We start from the raw sequence: 23,993 nt of genomic DNA, 5'->3' as shown, positions 1-23,993 counted from the left end.
GTTTCCTGGGCTTTGTTCTTGACTCCCTAGTAAGTTATTTCTCGTTATTCTTGTACCTTTTCTTCTTTCTTTTCGTTATTCTTTTTGGCTGCTGGGAGGCTTCGGCCGTGGCTAGTTACCACCCTACCGACAAAGACGTACTGCCAAGCGATTACTGCGTTCCGGTACGATGTCGTGTAGAAACCGAAAGGGGTGGATTTTCTTCCTACCCCTAAGAAGTTAGCCCGCTTCCATCTTAGATTGCATCATCACTTACCATCACGTGAGATTGTAGTCAAGGGCTAACTTGTAAAGCATAATAAAAAAAAAAACCTTGATACACTCCCACCTCAGGGGCTATGACAAATCCCACCATCAACAATGGTCCCTTCAATGGCTCCAACATGCTCTGAGCCACTTGTGCAATAGGATAGTTGATTTAATATAAACAATATTATATTTCGCATAGTACATGGATTAAGGGTAAGAAGTATATAGATAAATATAATTTTAGCTGAGTCAGGTCCATTTTTTTGGCACTACATATTTTCTATTTTCTATTTATATATATGTATTAGTTTTAAGTTATTATGTAGTTATGTGTTGTGTTAACAAATAAATGATTTCTATTCTATTCTATTCTAAATATTTAAAAATTAAAATTTTCATGTAATCACGTCTTAAATAAATATGAAAAAAAAATTCAATTTAGTAGAAGCGATTGAAAGAACCAAAACCTTTTTTTTTTAAAAATTAAAAAAAAAATTGTGTCAACTAGCCTATTGATGCGGAAACTCCCGGCCGTTAGTTTGATCCGTCGTGTACTATTGCTTGCAGGGAGGAGCAGTTGTCGAACCAACACGCGACGGAGCTCGCCAACCAGCGCGAGTACATGCAGCGCGCCGAGCACGAACTGCGCAAGAAGCACGCGTTGCAACTCAAACAGCAACCGAAAAGCCTCAAGGTATGCAAACAGTGGTATGACCCAGCAATAGAAAGTGCAGTGTTGGTTGACCCCCACTGAATGGATCAATGACATCAAAAGGTGACAAAGATGGTGACCGATCAAGACTGTGGTGTTTGGAAGCTCTTAAAATAGGTCTATGGTCAGCAGAACTAAAAGAATACCTCAACAGAAATGTTAAATCATCGAGAGTGACACAGGCTAGTGGCGTCAACATCTGGTTACTAAAAAACTACACAATAGCAAATTATAATAATTTAACAATATTTTTTTGTCTTGGTAAACACTATTGTAGACTTGGTAAAAAATTATACGAAAATTTATTATTGCTGTTTTGTATTGAGTTATTTATTTGTATGAGTTATGCTAGTATCCAGTATTCGGCTAGTTTCTTTAATCCTAACTAAGTAGCTAAAGATAATATTATTTATTTACAGCAAAAAGAAATGCAGATCCGCAAGCAATTCCGAGAAACGTGCAAAATACAGACTCGCCAGTACAAAGCTCTTAAAGCGCAGATATTGCAAATGACTCCAAAGGTAAGTTAACATGCTATTTACTTAATAGATCAAAAATCCCAGAGCGATCTGACACAGCTTATTTTCATAAAGATGAAACCTTAGGTTTAGGATGAAACCTCTATGACAGTGATAAGTTTATATCGCCTGTAATCGAGGAACTTATAACAAGATGTTACTAGTAGTCCCAGTGAAGCTTCCCTTTGACTTATGTGTACTTCTTCCTTACCCTACCCTGATCTTACCCTAAAAGCAATTGTTGTGACAATCCGCAGGAGCAACAGAAGGAAGTGATAAAGTCGCTGAAGGACGAGAAGCGACGCAAGCTGGTGCTGCTGGGCGAGCAGTACGACCAGAGCATCAGCGAGATGCTGCAGAAGCAGACTGTGCGCCTCGACGAGAGCCAGATGGTAACTACTGCCTACTGTATTATACCTAATCTTATAAGGGGCTATCAGTATTAGCGCTGTAACTGTAACCGTAAAAGTAGCGGTTAACCTTATTGCTTGTTCCTAATTTTTTTAAATCATAAAATGACTTTTCACTGGAGCGAAGAAACAACTGAAATTTGTTACAAAATATTCATTTTTGTCATACCTATAGCTTCTTTTTATTAATCACACAAACTTCCTCATCCACTTCTTCTATTATAGCCATTGTGGTTTGCTTAATCAGTTTATTTAATTTATTGCGTTGTAGGTTGTTCATCTTGCAAACCACCACTCACTTGTGAACTGTACTTGAACAAAGTGTAAATGATTTTTGAGCAGTAGCAAGTAGTTTAGTACGCTATTTGACTAAAATGCTAAAGATAATGCTAAATGCTAAAGCTAAATGCATAATGTTAGACAACTTTGACTATTAGATTTTAATGTCAATGAGCGGGACCGAGAGTTAAACATATTCTCAGGGACATTGAGATAACTACCTCCTGTCGAACCTCAGGTGCTAGTACTAGCTTACAATCTGAAGTCTCATAGGCGGACTACTGTACTAACAAGGCAGTGCTAATTAATGAACTCTGTGACCAGATGGAGTGCCAGCACCTGAAGATGCAGCTGGACCACGAGCTGGACATGCTGACGGCGTACCAGAGCAAGAGCAAGATGCAGGCGGAGGCGCAGCGCGACCGCGAGCGGCGCGAGCTCGAGGACCGAGTCGCCGTGCGCCGCGCGCTGCTCAAGGCTAAGGTGAGTCAGTACAGGGTCAGTTATATGCGTTATAGTCTGGCAAGTTCCCACTCCCATGATCAGTGAAAGTGAGGAGAAGTGAGGTGCATCAGTCGTGGGTTTTTCATTCATCGCTACATGACCCCATAGTCAGCGACCAAGTCTGGGATCCGTAGGTCTGGCAACACGCACTGATCGAATATTGACTTGAGTATATAGGCTTATTAGACTGATTTTATAGGCTTATTAGACTGATTATATAGTGTTATTAGATATAAATGAACTTGATGTGTAACGTACTGGTACGTTCAGATGGAGACGGAGTGCGGGCAGTTCGACGCGGAGCGAGCGGAGCGCACGCGCATGCTGCACGAGCGGCACGAGCGCGAGCTCGAGCACTTCGACAACGAGAGCACAAACCTCGGCTTCAGGTCGGCATTCATATACTTTTGTCTCATTCTAATACATTTATTACAAGTATGCTTACAGTTAGCCCAGTGGATATGACCTCTGCCTCTGATACCGGAGGGTTTGGGTTCGAATCCGGTCCTGGGCATGCACCTCCAACTTTTCAGTTGTGTGCAATTTAAGAACTTGTACAGTTAACCCAGTGGATATGACCTCTGCCTCTGATTCCGGAAGGTGTGGGTTCAGATCCAATCGGTGCATGCACCTCCAACTTTTCAGTTGTGTACATTTTGAGAAATTTAATATCACGTGTCTCAAACGGTGAAGGAAAACATCATGAGGAAAACTATATACGAGAGAATTCTCTTAGTTGTCTGCGTGTGTAAAGTCTGCCAATCCGCATTTCTCAGTTGCTCAGTAGTGAGCTGAATATGGGTTGTTGATGATGATGATGCTTACAGTACGTTTGATGTAGGATGGTGCAGGTGACAGTTCCTTTCACTTTTGAAAGTTTGCCGCGATTCACGATAATAGTACTTGTTATGAACGTCATACACGTGCCTGTCACCGTATCCATGCTATCTGAAAAACACTAGTTTACAAGCACTTTTAAAAAGTTTGCTCTGTCAGTTTGTATTGACTACACAGCAGATTCTGCATTCTGATTCTGATTCTGCTGTGAAGAGACGACAATAAACTTAACAGCATAAATTAGTATAATTTACAATTTTTAAAATATTTATACTTCTTGTGTGAAGGTAGCAGCTGATAAAAATGGCCTCCGAGCATCTTTATTATTAAGGAATTCGTTAATTGTGTAGTGACCTCGTCTTAATAATAATTGATTTGAATGTTTTGTTATTTTTCAGTCCAATTGCGATCGCGGAGGGCAGCCGAGACGGCTACGGCGAGGAGGAGCAGTCACTGTCCGGCTCCATGCTGTCTCTCGCGCACAGCAACTCGTCTGCGAGCTTCCCCGCCGGCTCGCTCTAACCGCCCCGCGCACGCGCACACGCATACACACTCCACACACCACACACATACACCCACACACACAAACACACGCGAACGTCATAGCTCTGGACATGCATTAAGCCAGCTCCAGACAAGTGTAACGTGTAATGTAACACTAATTTGATGTGTGGATGGCACTACAAACATTTCATGTATGACACGCGCCGTCGATTGGGTTGATCCATCGGCTGTCGGTTTTTTGCACGAACACAAAGGCCTTCCTATTCGGCGTGTTTGTAGCAATTCAGTGAAAACACACTTGAAATAGATTGGTGTACACAATTCGCTTTGAATCGTGTTTCGTCCATTGTTGATGCTAATTTACACGTAATCTTACGCGTTACACTCGTCTGGACCCGGCTTTACATATATAGCAATATAACACGTATATACACAATCAGTTGAGCCTTTAAAAACAAAGTCTAGCTTTTACGTATATTGTAAATAATCAGGGGCCTACTAAAGGTCAAGCAATTCGGAAAAGTATAGTAACCGTATCGCTTCGCCGTCAACCAGGCGTCGACTTGCTTCGGCAAACCGACGTAACCTGACAATGCTTTAGGAACGAATGATCCCTAAGACTTAAACTTTTCACTAACAAACTCTGATTGTGTATATACGTATGAATTGTTCTCTACTCATGCCATGTATTCTCTCGTCATCCAATATTGAAAGTCACAACTCAAAATACATTGCTTTTATTATGTCCTTAATTTCATTGTCACAATTGAAATAGAATCATCACATGACAACGGTGATACGTTTGTTACTTTCAAGCTAATATAGACATTGATTGCATTGATATAAAGTCGAAAATTAACAATTATGAACTATTTGCATCTCGGAGATTATAAGCATAGCTTTAGCTAAGTCCTCGTCTGCCTGGTATACGAGCTCGAGCGAATGACGACAGAGGGGAAGGGGAAAGGGGAGTGAGGAATGGGCGGCAGAAGTTTCATTCATTCAATCTTTGAAGGCGGTTGTGTTGACATTCGTTTCACTCGCTCCCCTCTGTAACAATTTCCCTAGAGATTTTGACGGCCTCCGTGGCGCAGTGGTATGCGCGGTGGATTTACAAAACTGAGTTCCTGGGTTCGATCCCCAGCTGGGCCAACTGAGGTCTTCTTAATTGGTCCAGATCTGGCTGGAAAGAGGCTTTGGCCGTGGCTAGTTACCACCCTACCGACAAACACGTACCGCCAAGCGATTTAGCGTTCCGGTACGATGTCTTGTAGAAACCGAAAGGGGTGTGAATTTTCATCCTCCTCTTAACAAGTTAGTCCGCTTACATCTTCGATTGCATCATCAGTTACCATCAGGTGAGATAGTCGAGGGCTAACAAGACCTTTATACCGCCCAAGATACGCGCCAAGTGATTAAGAAATTTAGTTTGTCTATAAATGTCGTCCTCTCTTGACAAGCAAATTAGGCGTGGACTGACTTGTGCTATTACTAATATTTGTGTTGATTATTTTGGTCTAATGAATATTATTTAAACGGGTACATACCACGATAAAAAGACAAGATTTTTTATGTCGATATTTCGACCCAGTTGCATGGATCGTGGTCACAACGAGACGTGGTATGTACCCGTTTAAATAATATTCATAATGAACAACCACGAATAAGCTTAAAATCATTATTTTGGTCTTTCTTTCAATGTCGAGAACAGCTTGATAACAACAAACGTAAAGCGATGGCAGAGCGGCTTATCTCTCAACATCATCGATCATCAACGATCATCAACGCTGCCGCTATAAGTTATTTTATTGCAATACTTTCATTTTGAAATGAAATGTCTATACATGTTTTCTTTTTGTTTTCAAAATCGAAAACATGATGACATAATTATCAAATTATAGTGGCCTAACTTACTACTGCGTATATTATTGTTTACTAATTTCCACAATGGAAAGTAAATAATTACTATACACCGTTTTTATCATTACTGATAGAAATTACTCACCGTCCTGTCCTTGTATACAGATATTACGATTTTAAGTATTTGTATACAATGTTATTGATTTACAGCAAAAATTTATAGCGACAGTGTATCATCCCACATACAGTGCTCGCCACGGATCTTTATGTATGTGAAGTTAGCTGCGGAATGAGTATTCGTACAGATGCGAACACCCCCCGTGCCGTTTGTACCGTTATTGATTCATTGCGCAGTCATTTGTTGCTAACTTCACAAACACAATATCTCGTGGCGGGCACTATACATGTTATATCCCATTTCGACTACTGAGACTGTCAGCCCTCCCGTTTGCACATTTCATACGTCAGAAACGCGCAATACAACATTTACAACAATAAGTATTATCATCCGAATTAACACTATAACACAAAGGGGCGAAAATTGAGGTTAAGATGTTGCCAGAATCCTATAAATTTACCGTTGTCGTCACGAGAGTTGAAAATCGACTTTTTATTTTAATTTTTAGGTCATATATTTTGGCGAAGTTAGACAAAATTGCTATTAGGTCATAATTGTTTGAGGAGTGTTAGTTGTATTAACTATACTCAGAGGCACAATTATCTATCACTTTAATATGACGCGAGTATATTAAAGTGGGCGGATAATTGTGCCTCTGAGTATATTAAAAGGGCCGATATCATCTTTGGATAAGTGTCTTATAGTCTAACAGTGAGTTTTGTCGCTTTACTGTATATCAAATGACAAAGACAAAATTTGCAAATGGACTCTCTAGAGACTTTTCAGAAGTTGGTAAAAACCGCCCCGAGTTTCAACTTTGGTGACGTCGACCGTACCTTAGTGTATTGTGAATATTAAAATTGTTATCGCGTATTTTATACTGTAGTTTCGAAAACTTGCTTTTTTTATTATTTGTAATTTTTATTCTTCTGTTTAATGTTTTTGTTAAGTCTTCCAAAAAAAAAAATACTTTCAGTATTTAATTTAGCCAATAAATAGGGTCCGGGAGGGCGTTTCCTATATTATATTACAATATTAAGTTTGTAAGCACTCCGTAATAATTAATTGATGCAGTTATGGATACGTGTGTTTTGATGAGAATTTGTTACAGTGAGCATTTTTTATTAAGATAACAATACGTCAATAGACAGAAAAAGACAATGGATTATGGAGTGTATGTACTTGATATATGGACATTTTTTATATAATTGACCCGATTTATACAAAAGTTTTAATAATATATTTTATGTCTATATTTCAAGTACTTACACTGTAAAATATTAAAGTAGGGGCTAGACGTCATGACTTTGCAAAATGTAAGAAGCGTAAGTAAATACTTAAAAAAACAAAATCTTGAAAAAATATTGTGTATAAATAAAATTTAAAAAGACCCCCAATGGTCATGAAATTATTAATTACACTCTCGATCAAGTCATCAATATTCTCTTTATGTGCACTTTTATTAGAAACCCCACTCGACTATATTTGCAGACATTCGGTTATTCTTCCCCACTTTAAACCCCCAAAACTTTTAAACGGCTCAACCGATTTTCATCAAACATATCTAAGAACACTCGCCCGTAAGTCGTCACCTTTCATACAAATAGAAACTAAATCGAACTCGCTTCGGGAGCTATGGTGCCACATACAGACAGACAGACACATCTAACTTGTAACTCCCCTCTTTTTGCGTCGGGGGTTAAAAAGGAAGTTTCACTACGAAATATATATAATATGCTATGAGATTCATTCATTCAGAACAGCAAATTCAAAACTAAAATTTAAACAAAAATCAAAATGGTTAATAATTAATCGCGATAATCTCAGGAACTACTGGTCCGATTTCAAAGATTCTTTCAGTGTTAGATAGCCCATTTATCGAGGAAGGCCCATATTCCCACGGGAACGGGAACCACGCGGGTGAAACCGCGCGACGTCAGCTAGTTAGATATATTTATTTTAGAGTTACCCAAGTTTCTTACATTTTGCATATTTCGTTCCAGCGCCCGATCTACTACTACACAAGTGTTTTAGAAACACACTTTTGTACAAATGAAAGATGTCTGTATGTGAAAGTAAACTCGCGGTATGTGCTGAGGGAGCGATAATATAAATGATGTGAGCACGAGACGCTTTTATTAGAAATTTAAAAACTCAAATACTTGGCTCCATTGATTTATCTGATGGCATTGTATTTTATACTCTACTGCTTTTATCTGCAGTCATTTTGATAATGATAGGCGAAAGGTAATTTCTGATTATTATCTGTATGATTAAAATTGGAATTATCAAACAAACAAAATGCGTCATCGTTAATTTAGATGTAAATTATTATTTTTTATTTAATTTATATTGATTTCACACACTGTTTTTGTCATTAAATTACATACATTTATTTCAAGATTAAACTTCCCAAAAATATTAACTTGTTAACCGACTTCCAAAAAGGAGGAGGTTCTACGTTCGGCTGTATGTATGTTTTTTTTTTTGAAATATTTACTTGGTAGAGTTATTACCAGACTACGACGAGGCCAAAAGGAAGGGTAATTATTTTGGCAATCTGTATGTATGTTTTTGAAAATATGTTTGATAATAATTGTTAGTCATCAATATTATCTTTGATTTATAATACAGTGATAAAATATTCATAAAGATTAGGCCGTCCAACACAACACTGTATAGTTCTTATCATGAAAGAAGTCTCCCAGACGCGGCGATAATGTCTTAATGGCGGTCTTATTGTCATTTGTGTAAGGCGATGTCAATTTTAGTACAGGTTTTAGTCGCGGGACTTCTTTCATGAAAAGGCCTACTCGCCAACAGCTAAATCGATGGAGGAAAGATTGTAGGAGGCATGATTTAAACTGTAATTCTAGTACTCTCGATCTACTCTTGTATAATATGTAGTCTATCATAAGTTTCTATAGTGGTTTTAGCCAATGTTTCTAAGCTATCAAATATGTCGAAATGGAAAAGTGACCGTAAATACTATGGAATTAAATAAAAAAAGTTTTGAAGGTTAAAAACATTTTAGTTTTGTCAGGGAGCCTTGAAAGTGCGGTTGAGGGAATCCTCGTGGTAATCTATATTAATATCCTTTTAGTGCATTCGAATCTAGCCTTTGCATTGGATTTTTTTTTTTTACATATTTCATCTTGAAAAACACACCAATATTCAGGGATGTGTAACTTAAAAACTATTCAAACTATTATGGGATAAATTTAAATAACAAAATTAAAAAAAAAAATAGACAATAAATTTTTGTTTTTCTATGTCGTTAATTTCTAAAAGGAGATTTCTATAGCGGTTAATGGAATCCTCGTGGTAATCAATATTAATATCCTTTTAGTGCATTCGAATCTAGCCTTTGCATTGGATTTTTTTTTTACATATTTCATTTTGAAAAACACACCAATATTCAGGGATGTGTAACTTAAAAACTATTCAAACTATTATGGGATAAATTTAAATAACAAAATTCAAAAAAAAAATAGACAATAAATTTTTGTTTTTCTATGTCGTTAATTTCCAAAAGGAGATTTCTATAGCAGAGGTATCAAGACTGCTCACCGAAGGCCTAGGCGGTCAGTGTGTAGGCTATAGGCTTGTATTGCGTGCGCAATCGCCGACGCCGCGCCCGCGCGTCACGCTTTTACTATTTGGACAAGAGTTTATTATTATTTTTTTTATATTAGATAGTCAAAATTATTATATTCATATCATTAGGTTTTAATTTAGGCGTCATTCTTTGCATATATTTGTTTGTTAAACTCTTTAACGAGCGGACTAATCTTGTTCGTTTTTTTGGCCTACAATTGCGATTCTATATATTAGGCATTGGGAGATTTTTTACACGCGACGCGAAGTGTTTTTATATGCTTGCGCCAGATGATCGTTTATTAGATTTTAAATGTATTTAACATGCTTTATTGAAACAAAAAAAAAATGCAGGTGCTGTGTATTGTATAACTGCCAATTATGTTTTGTAAATATTACTTATAATATATGTATGTATGTTTAATGTAACGAGCACACGAATTTGCCTTACCGGTGGAGGGACGCGCGCGGCTCGGCGGCATGTATTGTATATAACAGTAATATATTGAATAACAGCCACACATAGTTGGTTACTTTGTAGAGTGTGGGTTGCGCGCCCCGCGGTACAAAGTGCGTGCTAATTTTTTTTTTTATTATTTAGTATTCTAATACACGATTGTATTGTCAACTAAGCTTACCAGTCATATATGTATAGATGAATACATATTATTTAATTTAACGCCGATTTTAGTCATAATTATCCAAATTTAGTTAATTATTAATTTGTATTTGATTTCTCTTATATCCAACAATCGCTTGTAAGCATCACACGGTGTGATCGTTTTATATTATTCGAGTCTGAATGCTTCATTGTTTAGATGTTACAATGTTCGAGACATTAGCATAAACATAGGAGCTAAAGTTGAAAAAAAAAAAGTATATCAAATGTTGGACGAGTATTTTTAATGTTTGACAATAACGTCGATACACAATAATTTTTGAATATTCTAGAAGCGACTGTCGTTTTGCTTGTTCTAACTTATTTTTTTTCCTGCACTTATTGTGTATCGGTGTATAGAGAGTAACTTCAACACTGTCCTCCTCCCGAACTGACCAAATCAATGACAATAATCTCTAGACGGAGCCTAACTAGACTTGTCTCGTTTCCATACTGTTTGTTAAAATGACCACAAATTATAAAGTGCAGCGGTGGTCGTTTATATTCTCTTTAAGCTGATGCCAACAGTTTGTTGTGATGTAAACCTTTTAATATAATGAAGTTGTGATGGACCTTGAAGTTTCATTATTGTTCAGATGAACAGGGTTACTGGTATAATTACTCTACCTACAAGAGCATATTAATTGGTAGAAAATGGTCAAGAATATAAAGTAATCTTGAACATATTTATCACCTCAGATTTTAGTAATTTTGTATTGAAAACTGATTGAACAAACTTGGGAGAAATACTGAAAGATATTACTAATGTAATATTATAGTGTGGTCAATAAGAAATCCAAAAGTAAGAAACAGGTTTATTTTGTAATGTTTGAATTCGCGCTTTCCAAGTTAGACTTCATCAGTCATGATTTTAATGAACAATTAAACATGAAAAATATTTAATTGTTCACTTAAATGATTTTGGTAAGTTGTCAAAACGGACCAAATTTGAGCCACGGCAGTAGAAAACATGACGGTAATACTGATACATGAAGATAAAGTTAGTTTTTTACCAATGAGGCTTAATCTACCAGAACGTTTAAAACGGGTTTTCATGAGTCAAAAATGATAATTAAACCAAAAAAAGTTATCATTTAAGGTCAAATGTTACTACTACTGTATAATATTTCCGGATTGCGTGTACAAGTATTATATACCATTTACCCTGTATAATTTCCAAGTTCCATCATCAGACACTTAAAGGTTTCCTAAAGTGTTTTGGTTATGAATTTTTATACATTACTATTGCTACCGTAACTTCAAAACTGAATGCCATAAGCTAAATATATCTAAAGAAGCACTAGAAAAGTTATATCTCCATTGAGTAACACCTAATGCCAATGTCGCAACGAATGTTCAGAATAATGCATGACTTGTTTTTGTAATATTTGTAAACATTAGCTATATAAGTCCAGTGATATATTTTAAAGATAAGACAATTTTGTATACAAAACGGGATAACACGTGTCCAGTATAGCCACCGTTGTACACTACAGAGGTCGTGGCAATGTCCGGTAGCGGAGCACTGTGGAATTGATTTGTGCGCTGTAACTTTGCTTGAGTGCAGTAGACGGTTGGTACTTAAGGTAATAGGCCGAGAGCCCGCGAACACCATACCTTTGTCATTTTGTAAAAGGTGAAAGTTTGTCAGCTCATGCTCTTACCATAAGTAAGTACGGTAGTTAATTATGAAGTTTCGACCGTGGTGGCTTTAGGAGGTTGCAGGTTTTAAGGATCCAGACCCTCAACCGTCTTAAGTATATTTTTTTTATATTTTTATCGGCATAATATGAGAAATGATATCCCTATTTGTCAGACACTTGGTTCATGGTAAACCTTCGAGAAACACTATTTAATTTGAAACTTCAAGGGTCTCTAGTGAAGGGTTGCTATGAAGCCAAGTGTCTGGCGAATGAGAATATCATTTCTCTTAATATGCCGAAAAAAATTATACTTTATACTTAGATGTTTGAAAGTCTGGATCCTCGAAACCTGCTCGAACCTCCCAATGCCACCACGGTCCATACTCTATAGTTGGTTAGGGTACTCATCTGTTGTAGGAGCATGAGCCGACAAACTTTCAGCTTTTATAAAATGACGAAGTTCTGTGGTTCACGGGCTCTTAGTCTACGTGTAGTCGCTGTGGTGCCTCTTGGACCGACGCCGTGCGGGATCTCGCTAGCGGAGAGACACAGCTAAATACATATATCGAATAGGATGTTTATCATAGTTATCGTACAAATGACTGCAGTCTGCACCGGCGAGGAATACGAGCGTAGTGCGTAGGTGCATCGGTTCCCCCCTCCCAACCTCCCACCACTTGCTAGTTAGACTAAGAATGTTATCACCCACAATGTCGCGAGAGACATAATTTTAATACTATAGAAGTACCAAACTCGTAGTTAGCGATCACGTATTATGTACATTGTAACTATATATTATTATTTTTTTTTTCATTTTACCATTGTATAGTCATCTATCAAGGACGGTAGTTAGCAATATTTCGCGCAAGGTGCGACATGGTGCGCGCTCCCGCGTGTCGCACGCGGCCTGTCGCGCGCACTGTTGTTGTTTTCTTTTTTATTTTTTTTTGTTATATATTTAATTAACACAATCAACTTGTAGTTTTAAAATAATTATTATCATTAATTATTATTATTATTATTATATTGTAATATAATCTTATTAATGAAAAAAATCAAACTGAGAATAAATAATAGAAGCGAATATTAAATGTGTATTCATTTCACTTCCCTTGTTCTTATCTTGTTTTTGTTATTGCTACACCTAAATATATAAAATATAAATAACATGCGGTCCCTTGGATTTTTTTTATCTCGTCTTGTCATGTCTTGGTTGTTTGCTAGTAACGTGACCCTCAGATGTACAGTTGTTGTACTGGATTATTAAATTAAAATAGGTACCTAAAAACTCTCAATACAACTACATTAAAAAAAAAACAAACAAATAATTTGTAAAGGTATAACATTTTATTTTAAATATTTGATTTCATCTTTAGCCATTAAAAATGCCGCAGTTACGCTTAGACGGTTATAAAACATTTGTGTGATTTACATTTCTATTTACATTATTACTTTGACTTAGTCTAGGGATGATGGTTCAATTATTTTAGATACGTATCCTAAGGTTCACTTCGAGTGACGATATGTTGTAACACTATACCTAAAAAACATGTTTGACAAGACATGATAAAACTTTCTTAATAATTATTCAACATATTATTAAATTCAATTTTGAGGTTATATAAATGCAAGGCAAAATTTTGGATTACAACATGCTTAAAGGCTCAATTTAAAAAATACACGTCCTACACACTTGTTTATTAAAAATTTAAACGCCCTAATATCTCCAAATCCAATAAGTCCAACTACAGAACTCTATTACTTCTTAATTTAGTATAACCCTAGATATTATGACGAGGACTATGTAATTTTCACACATACGAAATGTAGTGTTTGAAATACTTGTAGAAATTTTGGACTTTAGTATATTATTTACCATTACGACGAAAATTCAGATACTCAGCATATTGAGTATATATTTTTTGTATACAACTTGATTTTCAATAATCACTATTTTTAGTACAATTTAATTACAACTTGATTTTCAGTAGGTAATCATTATGTATCTTGGTGTACTCGTAGCACTCAAATAATGAGTCAACACGTCGTTTTTGTGATCATGATCATGGCTACGCCATTTTACAACAAGAGGCCGTTATATTTTTTATGATCATCTAATACGATTATTTCAACGAAATTACGACAACGGTTTTTCGTTGAACGTTACCACTTACAACTATCACACTGCTGTAATGCCACTGCGTCAAATGACCACAAATATGTTATTTGGTTAAAAAAATGGTAGATACACCGAGGTCTGAGATATATAATAACCCTCCTGACCGTTCAAACTGTAGGTATTGCCTCGCCTCACCTCACATTCTGCTGCGGATACAACACTATAGCTTGGCAAGTTTGTTGATGACACTCCAATGATATGCAGTCGACGGGGGGGCTAGCGGATGCCCGCGTGTAATTTGGTTTTTTACAAATCCCTCGGGAACCATGGATTTTTCCCGGACAAAAAGTAGCCTACTTGTTAATCCAGACTATAATATATCTCTACTTCAAATTCCAGGTGATTCATAATCGCGGCGTGGAACGAGTAACAAACATTCATACCATTAAAATCATCAGAATCAGAATAGAATTTTTCGGGACAAAGAGTATAGCCTATGTGTTAAATCAGAGTAAAATCTATTTCCATTCCAAATTTCAGTTCAGTAGTTGCAGCGTTAAAGAGTAACAAACATACAAACTTTCGCGTTTATAATATTAGTAGGACATAGTTGTAGACATGAATAGCTGCCAAAGTCATTTGTACAGTCCCTTTTATCCTAGGATACGTATCGCGAGTGTAGCTTATTGCGTAGGCGAGAACTCTGTGGGCTCCAGGATGCGGCAGTGCATCTCCCGGATGAGCGGCACGGTGTACGCCACGCACTCGTCCCAGCCCGGGTTGCGCCACGTGCTCTCGCGGGTCTCGCGCCGCGCTTGGAGATCTTTGTAGCCTGGAGAACATACAAATATTGGGCCTATAAGGACTTGTATCCAAGGCCGTGAAATAAATTAAAAAAAAAATACAAATATTGCTCAAGTCAAACCAGTGGAGTGCAGTTCACAGAGGCAAATTGTACTGTCTATCTTGAGGATGGGAAATTGCTGCTCCGATACAAGTTCGTAAAACTGTAGGTATTGCAGCAATTTTCCATTTTCTACAATTTTTACTTATAACAAACTCACACGCCACTGAGGACAATGGGCACCAAAGGACAAAAACATTTACAGATATAAAATGGAGTGGAATAGATAGATAGAAAATAAAGCAGCTAATGATAGTAAGGGTCACATTATTCTAGTTGAGGGAGTTGAATGCAGAAGATAGGGTGAATTCAAATTAAATCATAATACATTGATATCAATTAGGCTTAATTTACAAGCACTTTCGAAACGCCAGGTAATATTATTAGTCGAAAACTTAAAATTAAAGTTAAGAGGGTTAAAACACGTCTATGTAAAGAGCCCACAATAAAGTCAGCCAGTTTTTTTCTTTTTAGTTTATCACCATTTAACAATGGTATATACAAGTAAGTAGCCAGTCGTGTAGTGTATTTCATTTCCAAGTTATTTAATTGTTTATATAATCATTAACACTATAATACGACTTTTCTTTAAGCTTGCGTTTAATAACTATAAACTTATTGAGGGACTGAGAGACATGTCTGTTAATAATTACTATTTATTTTAAAATTGTGTGATGTGTCCGTGTGTAAACAAATTTATTTATATTTCTGACATTAATATTAATTTTTAGATTTGAATAAATTTATTTTATTTTTTTCTTTCTTTCTAATATAATTAATATCACGCCTTTTTTAAAACCACACCCACTGCGCTACGTTATACATCTGGTTGGAAAAGGATTTCCTTTTTCATTTTTAAATGCAAAAGGAAGGCAAATCCTTTTTCATTTTTAAATGATGCTTTTCATTGTGTACTAATGGTAATGTCCTTTTCCAACTAGATTTATACTCTAGGTCTAGTTCAAATAAATGCACTTACACCAAATGTGATGGACATTGTACAGTCGGCCAATTTGGGAGAAGTATCCAGCGAACGCTTCATTCTGCGAGCGTCTGTAGGTGAGACCGCGGGCCCAGTTGTTTCCCCATTCAATCATTGTGCCTGGTTTTAAACTGCAACAAAAATAGTTTCGAGTAATTAAAGTGAAATTCGTGACTAAAGAATATAAAGGATTATTTTCTTATGTATCAAACAATAGAATACAAAAATACTTCAGCAAATACAAAGCGCTTTACCTATAGCATGCTAGTATGTACCGTGTTAGATATAATATATTAAATTTTTAGCAGACTCAGAAGTGGATAACAAAAAATAAGAAAACCAATGCTGAACAAAGGTTATGTAAAAGGTTTACAAAATTTGTCAGGACAACTTAATTATCAAATCAAACTAACTAAATAAGACCCTAGAATGGCAGAGAATACCTTGTCAGTCCCAGAGGCTTGTGACTTCGCATGCTGGTTTAAGAGATCCAGTCTGACATGCCAACACTCATCATTCACTGCTCAAGCTATTCTCCCTGCCTATCGCAAGTAACCCATAAAGGTGTAATTCTTTATGGGTTACTTGCGATAGGCAGGGATAATAATAAGAAATGTGGACGGCTCGAAGGCCACGAGAATACTGAAGCCGACCATACTATGAGCACCTTATATCGCCAGTCCTTCCCGTCCGATTGCTACCCCTTTCTAACTCCCTACTCTTTACGGAAACAAGACGCACCAGTTCGGCACAAGCCAACACGAGATCGAGCGACGTCATATACGTCTCAGACTACTATTTCTTACAAAATATATTGTGAGGTGATATGTGATTTTTTCGAAAGAGCAACTATTGAGTATATTTTTTTGGCTCTTGTCGCTTTCGCTGGCTGATCCTGCTTTCCGAACCTGTGGTAGAGTGACTACAAACTGACAGACCTGATGTTACAAATGTCTAAGCTTACTTGAAAAAATTGAATATTGAATTTTGATAAGGCGGTTTTTAAGTAGGTACCTGTAAGATCTAATCTCATAAATGTTTTTGTCCGTCCGCGGCTCCCCTGAAGGCCAGAAGCTAAACGCTAGTAAATACTGGAGATGGCGCGATCTCACAAAATTGCCTCTCTCCTTTTCAAGAGCACTATAATCCTGTAACAAAAACACATGTTACACTTATAATATGATAGTCATTTAGACGTAACATGCAAGTAGTGTAGTGCATAAGTCTATTTACTAGGGTATGCACTGTACGTACAAATTGCAAAAATAAAAAAAAAAATTCTAATACAGGTTCATGATGAGTCCTCAAGGTAGACAATGCATGTATCTCTGAAGTGTGCGCTACTGCATGCAACATCCCGTGAGATGAGTGCAGGTCTGCATATTGTTGTGTTGTTCCTTGCATGGCATATTAAGTATTGCTCTTCTATAGGATAATGTTAATTATTTTTAATAAAAAACAAACAGAAGTCCTCTTTAGAAATATATATATTTTTTATATGCTTCTACAGAAAAATATTCCTGCAAAAAGTAACTTCAGGGTAACTAGCCAGTTACTTACAGGATTTTCTTTGAAAAGAATCTTGGCCTTGTCAATCTTCTCAAAACCACCGACATAGCGCCACAAATGCAGCGCCTGATCCATATCCCCTACTGACACAGTCCATGATCCAACCAATTCACATCCCAACTCTGACTTGCGAGACTCCACAAATGCTGCTGATGTTTTACTGAATAATATGAAAACAATTATTAAGAAAATTATGATTATGATGGTTTTGGGAAATGTTAAAATTATACACATGAGAGAAATTAATGTCTATTGTTATTGTTGATAAAATATAATGACAGTAAATAGACATATGAGTATTGCACATCAGTAAAACATAGTGATTATACATTCTTTGAGTAAAAAGTGCACTGCTACATTGTAGAGGAATGTGTACTGAGCGGTTTGGTTACTCATTCCATATTTCTATCACCTATTTCCTATCTATCGACAGGCTTGAATATACCAAAGATGTTGTTGATAAAGACTTGCAGTTTATTTACGAGATGGATTGTGTACTTCTTACTTGAAAGGGGTCCATAAAAGTAGAAATTAAGGCTGATCTGTCCTGGATTATGCTAAAGAATGCAGCCCATGATAGATTCTGTTGGAGGTAAGGCCAGTAGTTATGGCCCAATGTGGCCACCTCTAGGTATGAAAGGACTTCAAGAGGAAGAAGATTACCTATTTTAATGAATGTTGGTTTTTTCAAGTCATGAGTTCATAGAGTGCATAGGCAAGACAAGTGTGATTGAACTTGAAGTCAACTTAATTTTTTGTACCAATAAAAAATATAATTTTAATACAAAAGTGGTAATGTAGCATAATATTTAACACACTTAAGTGGATTATATTTGTAGTAAGAATTGCTTTCTACATAACAAGCTTTTTTCTCATGTAAATAACAATTTTTGGGCATTTTGCACTACAATTTATTATATTATGTACACTGTACAGGTGTATTTACATTTTAAACAAAATTGTGGACTGCTTAGCATCACACTTTTATATACTTTTAGATAAATGTATATGATAAGTTAAACAAGACTATCAATACAATATTTATTGTAGTTGTTAATAATATTTATTATACCAGGGTCAAGGTGTACTTATATAAGATATGAGAACTTTTATGAGAATTCTATACATGTAAATAAAAATAAATGTTTGTATGTTTGTCCTCTTTGACCTTTTAACTCTGATTATGATGAAACACAATCAGTGGATGGGAAAGATGTTAACAAGCTCAGTTGAAATTGTAAGGCATCTTTGATGGTGGTTGTCATTGGAATTTCGTCAGGCCTGGGAGACTGCTAGCGAGCATACATAGTGCTGATGTCTTATGCCTTAAGCCTAAGGCCGAGATATAATACCATTAACTTTCCAAATTCAGGGTAAAAACTAAAGAGACTCAATATTTGATAGCTGTACCTAGAAATCGAACCCAGGACCTCCAGATAGTTGGATAGGCATAAAAATACCAATGAGACAGTTCACTAAATGGTACTTAATAATAATTGTAGCATTTGATGATAATTTTGCATATTGCCAGATAAATATGACCTATAGGTTGTATTGGTGATTTGTTGCAAATTTTGGCAATGATGTACTCATCTTAAGTTTTTTCATACACAAACAAGCGAAAATCTATTTGTAGAACATTGCATAATCACGTAATTTACCCGTTACACTGAAACAAAACAACTGTATCGTATTAAGTACATATACTTACTAGTTTTGTAAGTATTTATCCACCGAGTCCGGTCGAATGTTGTGAGTATGCAAAGCGTATACAATCTCCTTGTCGCTAAGCATACGGCTATGGGATTCTTTGGTCGGTTCTATCTTTCGCACAAGTAACTTCGAGAGCCATCCATCGTCAGAAATTGATCGAGAGTTTGTTGTTGAAATAAGCCTACAAGTTAAAAGTTTGCGGTATAGGAACACTTTCGAAATTTAAATAAATAAAAACAAAGTTTTATTTAGGTACCTGACACTTTTCGGTATCGTAGAACTTAAAACTAAAACTTTATTTAATGAATTCATCTTCAGTATGGAACAAATATCACTATTAGTGGTATTGTTTTTAGTTTTAACACCAAATACAAAATAGGCCACCGATACTTTCTGCTTGTTATCAATTCATTTACTCCTGTGAAGGTTATCTCGAAAATAGATTTCTGACTTCGGTTCGGATTCGTTCGGCTGGAAGAGTAGAGACATCTATTGATAATAACGTTAAACACTGATAACAATAACAGCTGTTATCAAGGCGATTCTGCCATTTGGGGCCTTAGACTAACTACACAAGGACTAATAGTAGTATCGTATAGTATTATTTGAGGAAAATTAACTTCTATTAGGAATTTACTCCAACTACTGTTGTATCAGCCGTATTTAAGTATGATACTTACAGGGCCTCCGGACTATAGGAGCCTTTGAGTGTGAAAGCAAAAATTTAAAAAGTTTAATCCAAAATCTCTCTTAATCACAATCTTCCCAGAGAAACAAAAATATAAAAAAAAGCACTAAAAAGATTCGCGACTTGCCACTTCACTCGTATATATATCGTAGGTCCCTTAACCAATGATAATTTTTATACTACATATAGGTCTCTACAAAATCACCACAAAAAGTGATCCGAATTTAACTGCGCGCACACTTACCCAATTTTGTCATTTAACCATATTTTCACTAGACAACAACAGTCAAAATTGCAATATATATCTATACTAATATTATAAAAATGCGAAAGTACGTCTGTCTGTCTGTCAATGAAGGGGGCGAAAGTAAGTCTGTCTATCTAAGAAGGGGTTGAAATGGGTTGAATTTTGTATGTGGAGCTTCTACAACACCGTCGTGTTCCATGCACTCTATCTGCCTAATATTCTTTAATTTGTGCAGGACCCCTCCAATCCAGGGCAAGCGACTACGCCACTGAGTTAGTATCAGCTTTTTTTAACATATTCAACTACAAAAAAGGGATTTTTGCTGGAGCTGATCCAACGAACACGATTACAACTATGAAACATGGATTTCACAGAGACAGATTTTTATAATCGCATTAGCGTTGATCATGTACTTCGACAGAAAAGTAACGTCTAGCGAGGCAGGTCTATTTGTTTTCGTCTGAGTTTCGGGTCTATGCTTAACTTAACTCAGAGGAATGTATCTCCGATGGTTCTTAGAACTTCAGAATATTTAGAACCTGTGTGTCAAAGTCAATTAATTGTCATTGTCAAATATTATCAATTTGTGAAATTGTCAATATCTTCGTTTATTTGTCCGCTGATCAATCAATTTATTTTTATTTTCGTTTGATAAACACAAAAAAAACACCAAATATTCATCACGGGACTGTGTAAATTGGTTGAGCTACGTCATGGGTGAGTAGTTTCAAAAGTTTTATTCCTTTTGTCCAATTAAATGTAAGTGGGCGGTGTTGTTACTGTTTAGTAATGTCTGAAATTTTCTCCATTTGTTCAGCGTCGAGCGAGGTGACAAAGCTTCAGCAGCATTTGACGCTTCTGAAGGAAGAATACAGCAAGCTGCAGAGCCACTGCGCGGAAGTGGAGCGGAAGTATATGCTCGCGGCGGCGTCGGCTGGTGACTTGAGTGAAACCAGTTTTGTCGCTCGACTTCTGATGACGGTGTCCACTCTGTACGGGAGGGACACTTACTCCGATATCGTAGTCAAACTGCAGAACAAGTCTGTTCCTGGCCACAAGTTTGTGCTTAATGCCCGCTCTGATGACTGGAATGAAGAGGCTCTAAAGAATCTTACAGAACTAGGTATAACTCTTTGATAAATATGCTAAACAATTTAATGAACACACCTACCCCATCACACTAATAAATCTGAACTATATTTTATATTACCATCTCTGTAGGTAAATAATATTTACCTAATATAATTTATAAGCGGAAGCCTGCACCTCAGTTTGTGTGAAATGCTGTTCATTCAAATGCCATGACAAATACAGTTTTTTCTAGGATAAATGTAGCCTATGTTCTGCTCCAAGGTGCAATTTATCTCTATACCAAGTTTCACCTAAATCTGTTCAGTGGTTGAGCTGTGGGAAGGGCAATTGTGAAAAAAACTTAATTTTAAAAAAGACTTAATTTTACATTTAAATTATTGATATGGAGTTAAACCATTATCTAATCAGTAATCTATTACATTAAAAACTAGAGTATTGCATAATGAAAGAAAATGTTTCTTGTTAATTTATTTAGGAAAATCAACTGCCAATACAAGTGCAAGGAACTTTAGATTTTCTGTTTATGTGTTCATTTGTGTTTAATTATTTATTTAATATTTTGCCATTGTGTTTACAAAAATACTAAATATAATTAAACTTTGTACAATAAAATACAACAAGTCACCTTGTATTCTTAGCACAAACAATGACTCTCAGACAGAGTTATTGTAAATGTAATTTTAATTCCCAGGTGAAATCAACAGCTCATCAAAGCGTCGTCTTATTTAAATGAGTTATATAAAAACACTTTGAGGACAAATGTAATTTACAAATTCTTAAATCTATACTGATATTATAAATATAATGTTTGCTTGTAAGTTTGTGTGTTGGGGCTCAACTTCAAATCTACTGAGATTTAAATCATTCTTTCACCAGTAGAATGTTTATGTTTTAGGGAAGTGCCATAGATATGCTATAAATTATAGTTGTAGAATGTATCATAGATTACCTGATAGCTGATTAGCTGAGTTATCACAGATTCTGTTCAGCAAGTTAGTTGGACATCTCTTAAAACATAATTATTTTAATGAAGACTATGTTGCATGTAATTGAAAATAATGCATGGCGAATTATGTGATTTTAATAAATTTATGTGTTCTACAAAAAAAGGCCATTCTTCTATATATATTTTAGCAGATAAAGAACAAATGTTTAAAATTAACATTAATTTTTTTTGCACTGTTGCAGTATTCTGTTAAAAATTTATTTATTTATTTATTTATTTATTTATTTATTTATTTATTTATTTATTTATTTATTTATTTATTTATTTATTTATTTTAAATGTTTGATAAAATACCATTTTTATCTTCTAATCCATTACAATTGTTATTTTAAAGATTAAATGAAATTCAATGTCCTATTTTGCATTTTTAGTATTACTCAATCAATAATTATTATTAATTATGTTATCTTTTTGATTGTAGACTGGTCAACTCTCCCAGATGATGTGGGTGCAGCTCTACTCAAATGGTTATATACTGATGTGGTGGATCTGTCCAGGGGAGATTCATTTGCTCTCCAACTTATGAAATCTGCAGCCAATTTTAAACTTTACGGTTTAGTTGGGAAATGTGAACAGGCTCTTATAGCTTCAGTTGGTGTGAGGTAAATACCTTTTAAAAGATTTTATGTAAAAATATTATTTGTACTTACATAACACATTCAGCTAGGGACGCTTTTGACTAAGAGCTTTTTTGAAATACTCAAACTTGAACAAAATCTTATGCATCTCATTATTTTATTAAATGCAAGGCTTTATGTAACTATGTGCAGAACTTTGCATGTAATGGCTTTACATTTACCAACCAAAGTAAAAACTTCTTATAGAAATGATATATAAGAAGCTTTTTTACAATGCTTTTTCACAACCCTAAAAATGCCCAATGCCCCTAAAGAAATTCTTCAGTTACAAACAAATGATATACATTGATTGTATAGAAGAAATTGCTTGTAGATACCTATGAGAATAACATTAACATTCCATTGATTCACTGTGCTGGCGCTGAGTCTGGATCTTACAAACCAATTTTAAAAAAATCTTCTACCACTAGAAAGCCACGTTATTTGTGAGCATATAGGCTTTATTTAATCCCCGTAGCCTCAAGGTGGACGGTAACTACGCCTGGTGAAAACGCGAGAGTTGGCTAGTCTATACTATTATTATAAAGCTGAAAAATTTGTTTGTTTCATTGAACGTGCTAATCACAAGAACTACTGGTCCGATTTTAAAAATTCTTTCAGTGTTAGATAGCCCATTTATCCCTGTATTTATCCCTGTTGGAGAACTAACAAAATAAATAAAATGGTAAATCTATTATTTCAGGAGTTGCGTTAAGTTCTACTCTGCGGCTGATGAGATTGGGGCGTTAGCTTTAAAAGAGCACTGTTCAGGACTGATATCAGCTCACTGGGATGATTTAACAGGTATGTTCACTGTGATAATAATAATAAGATAATAGATCAAAGCACAAATACTTCACTGGATTAGCTAGATCTCATGATCATTATCAGCATATTTTAACGGCTCACTACAGGGTACATCCCTTATACGAGAGGTTTTGAGCTTAGACTCATCCCACCACTCTCCTTGAGATGAAGAATTTATGGTAGACAACTAAATCAAATAAATTTTTGACAGCCTCCATGACACAACAGCCACAAGTTCCTGGTTCTAATTGATCCAGGTCTGGCTGGTGGGAGGCTTCGGCCGTGGCTAGTTACCACCATTCCGACAAAGACGTACCGCCAAGCAACTTAGCTTTCCGGTATGATATCGTATAGACACCG

The 23,993-nt window shown here is 35.8% G+C and overlaps 3 protein-coding genes across 6 annotated transcripts in view; 2 read left to right on the top strand and 1 right to left on the bottom strand.

Annotated features, from left to right (window-relative positions):
• The window catches only part of LOC112050009 (serine/threonine-protein kinase Tao), a 40,167-nt gene extending 27,187 nt beyond the window's left edge, over positions 1–12,980 (top strand). Inside the window, exons 16-21 of the mRNA XM_024088120.2 lie at positions 817–943; positions 1,381–1,482; positions 1,737–1,871; positions 2,493–2,651; positions 2,943–3,061; positions 3,908–12,980. Coding sequence (XP_023943888.1) covers positions 817–943; positions 1,381–1,482; positions 1,737–1,871; positions 2,493–2,651; positions 2,943–3,061; positions 3,908–4,031 — 766 coding nt within the window. The 3' untranslated portion in view covers positions 4,032–12,980. The remainder of the gene's footprint in view (positions 1–816; positions 944–1,380; positions 1,483–1,736; positions 1,872–2,492; positions 2,652–2,942; positions 3,062–3,907) is intronic.
• A 234-nt stretch (positions 12,981–13,214) lies between these two features.
• Positions 13,215–19,649, bottom strand: LOC112049988 (protein NipSnap). The gene is made up of 6 exons (XM_024088088.2): positions 19,433–19,649; positions 19,175–19,357; positions 17,455–17,623; positions 16,909–17,042; positions 15,892–16,025; positions 13,215–14,840 (listed from the first exon to the last, which is right to left on the bottom strand). The coding sequence occupies exons 1-6, from the start codon at positions 19,486–19,488 to the stop codon at positions 14,692–14,694; spliced, it is 825 nt and encodes a 274-aa protein (XP_023943856.2). The 5' UTR covers positions 19,489–19,649; the 3' UTR covers positions 13,215–14,691.
• A 1,020-nt stretch (positions 19,650–20,669) lies between these two features.
• The window catches only part of LOC112050000 (rabankyrin-5), a 72,993-nt gene continuing 69,669 nt past the window's right edge, over positions 20,670–23,993 (top strand). For all 4 annotated transcript variants that reach the window (XM_052883135.1, XM_052883134.1, XM_052883136.1 and 1 more), the window contains exons 1-4: positions 20,670–20,828; positions 20,929–21,234; positions 22,631–22,811; positions 23,530–23,630. In XM_052883135.1, coding sequence (XP_052739095.1) covers positions 20,825–20,828; positions 20,929–21,234; positions 22,631–22,811; positions 23,530–23,630 — 592 coding nt within the window. In that variant the 5' untranslated portion in view covers positions 20,670–20,824. The remainder of the gene's footprint in view (positions 20,829–20,928; positions 21,235–22,630; positions 22,812–23,529; positions 23,631–23,993) is intronic.

The sequence above is a fragment of the Bicyclus anynana genome, chromosome 8, assembly GCF_947172395.1.
Source record: "Bicyclus anynana chromosome 8, ilBicAnyn1.1, whole genome shotgun sequence".
Classification (NCBI taxonomy): Eukaryota; Metazoa; Arthropoda; class Insecta; order Lepidoptera; family Nymphalidae; genus Bicyclus; species Bicyclus anynana.
This window is presented reverse-complemented; position numbering and strand designations above follow the sequence as displayed.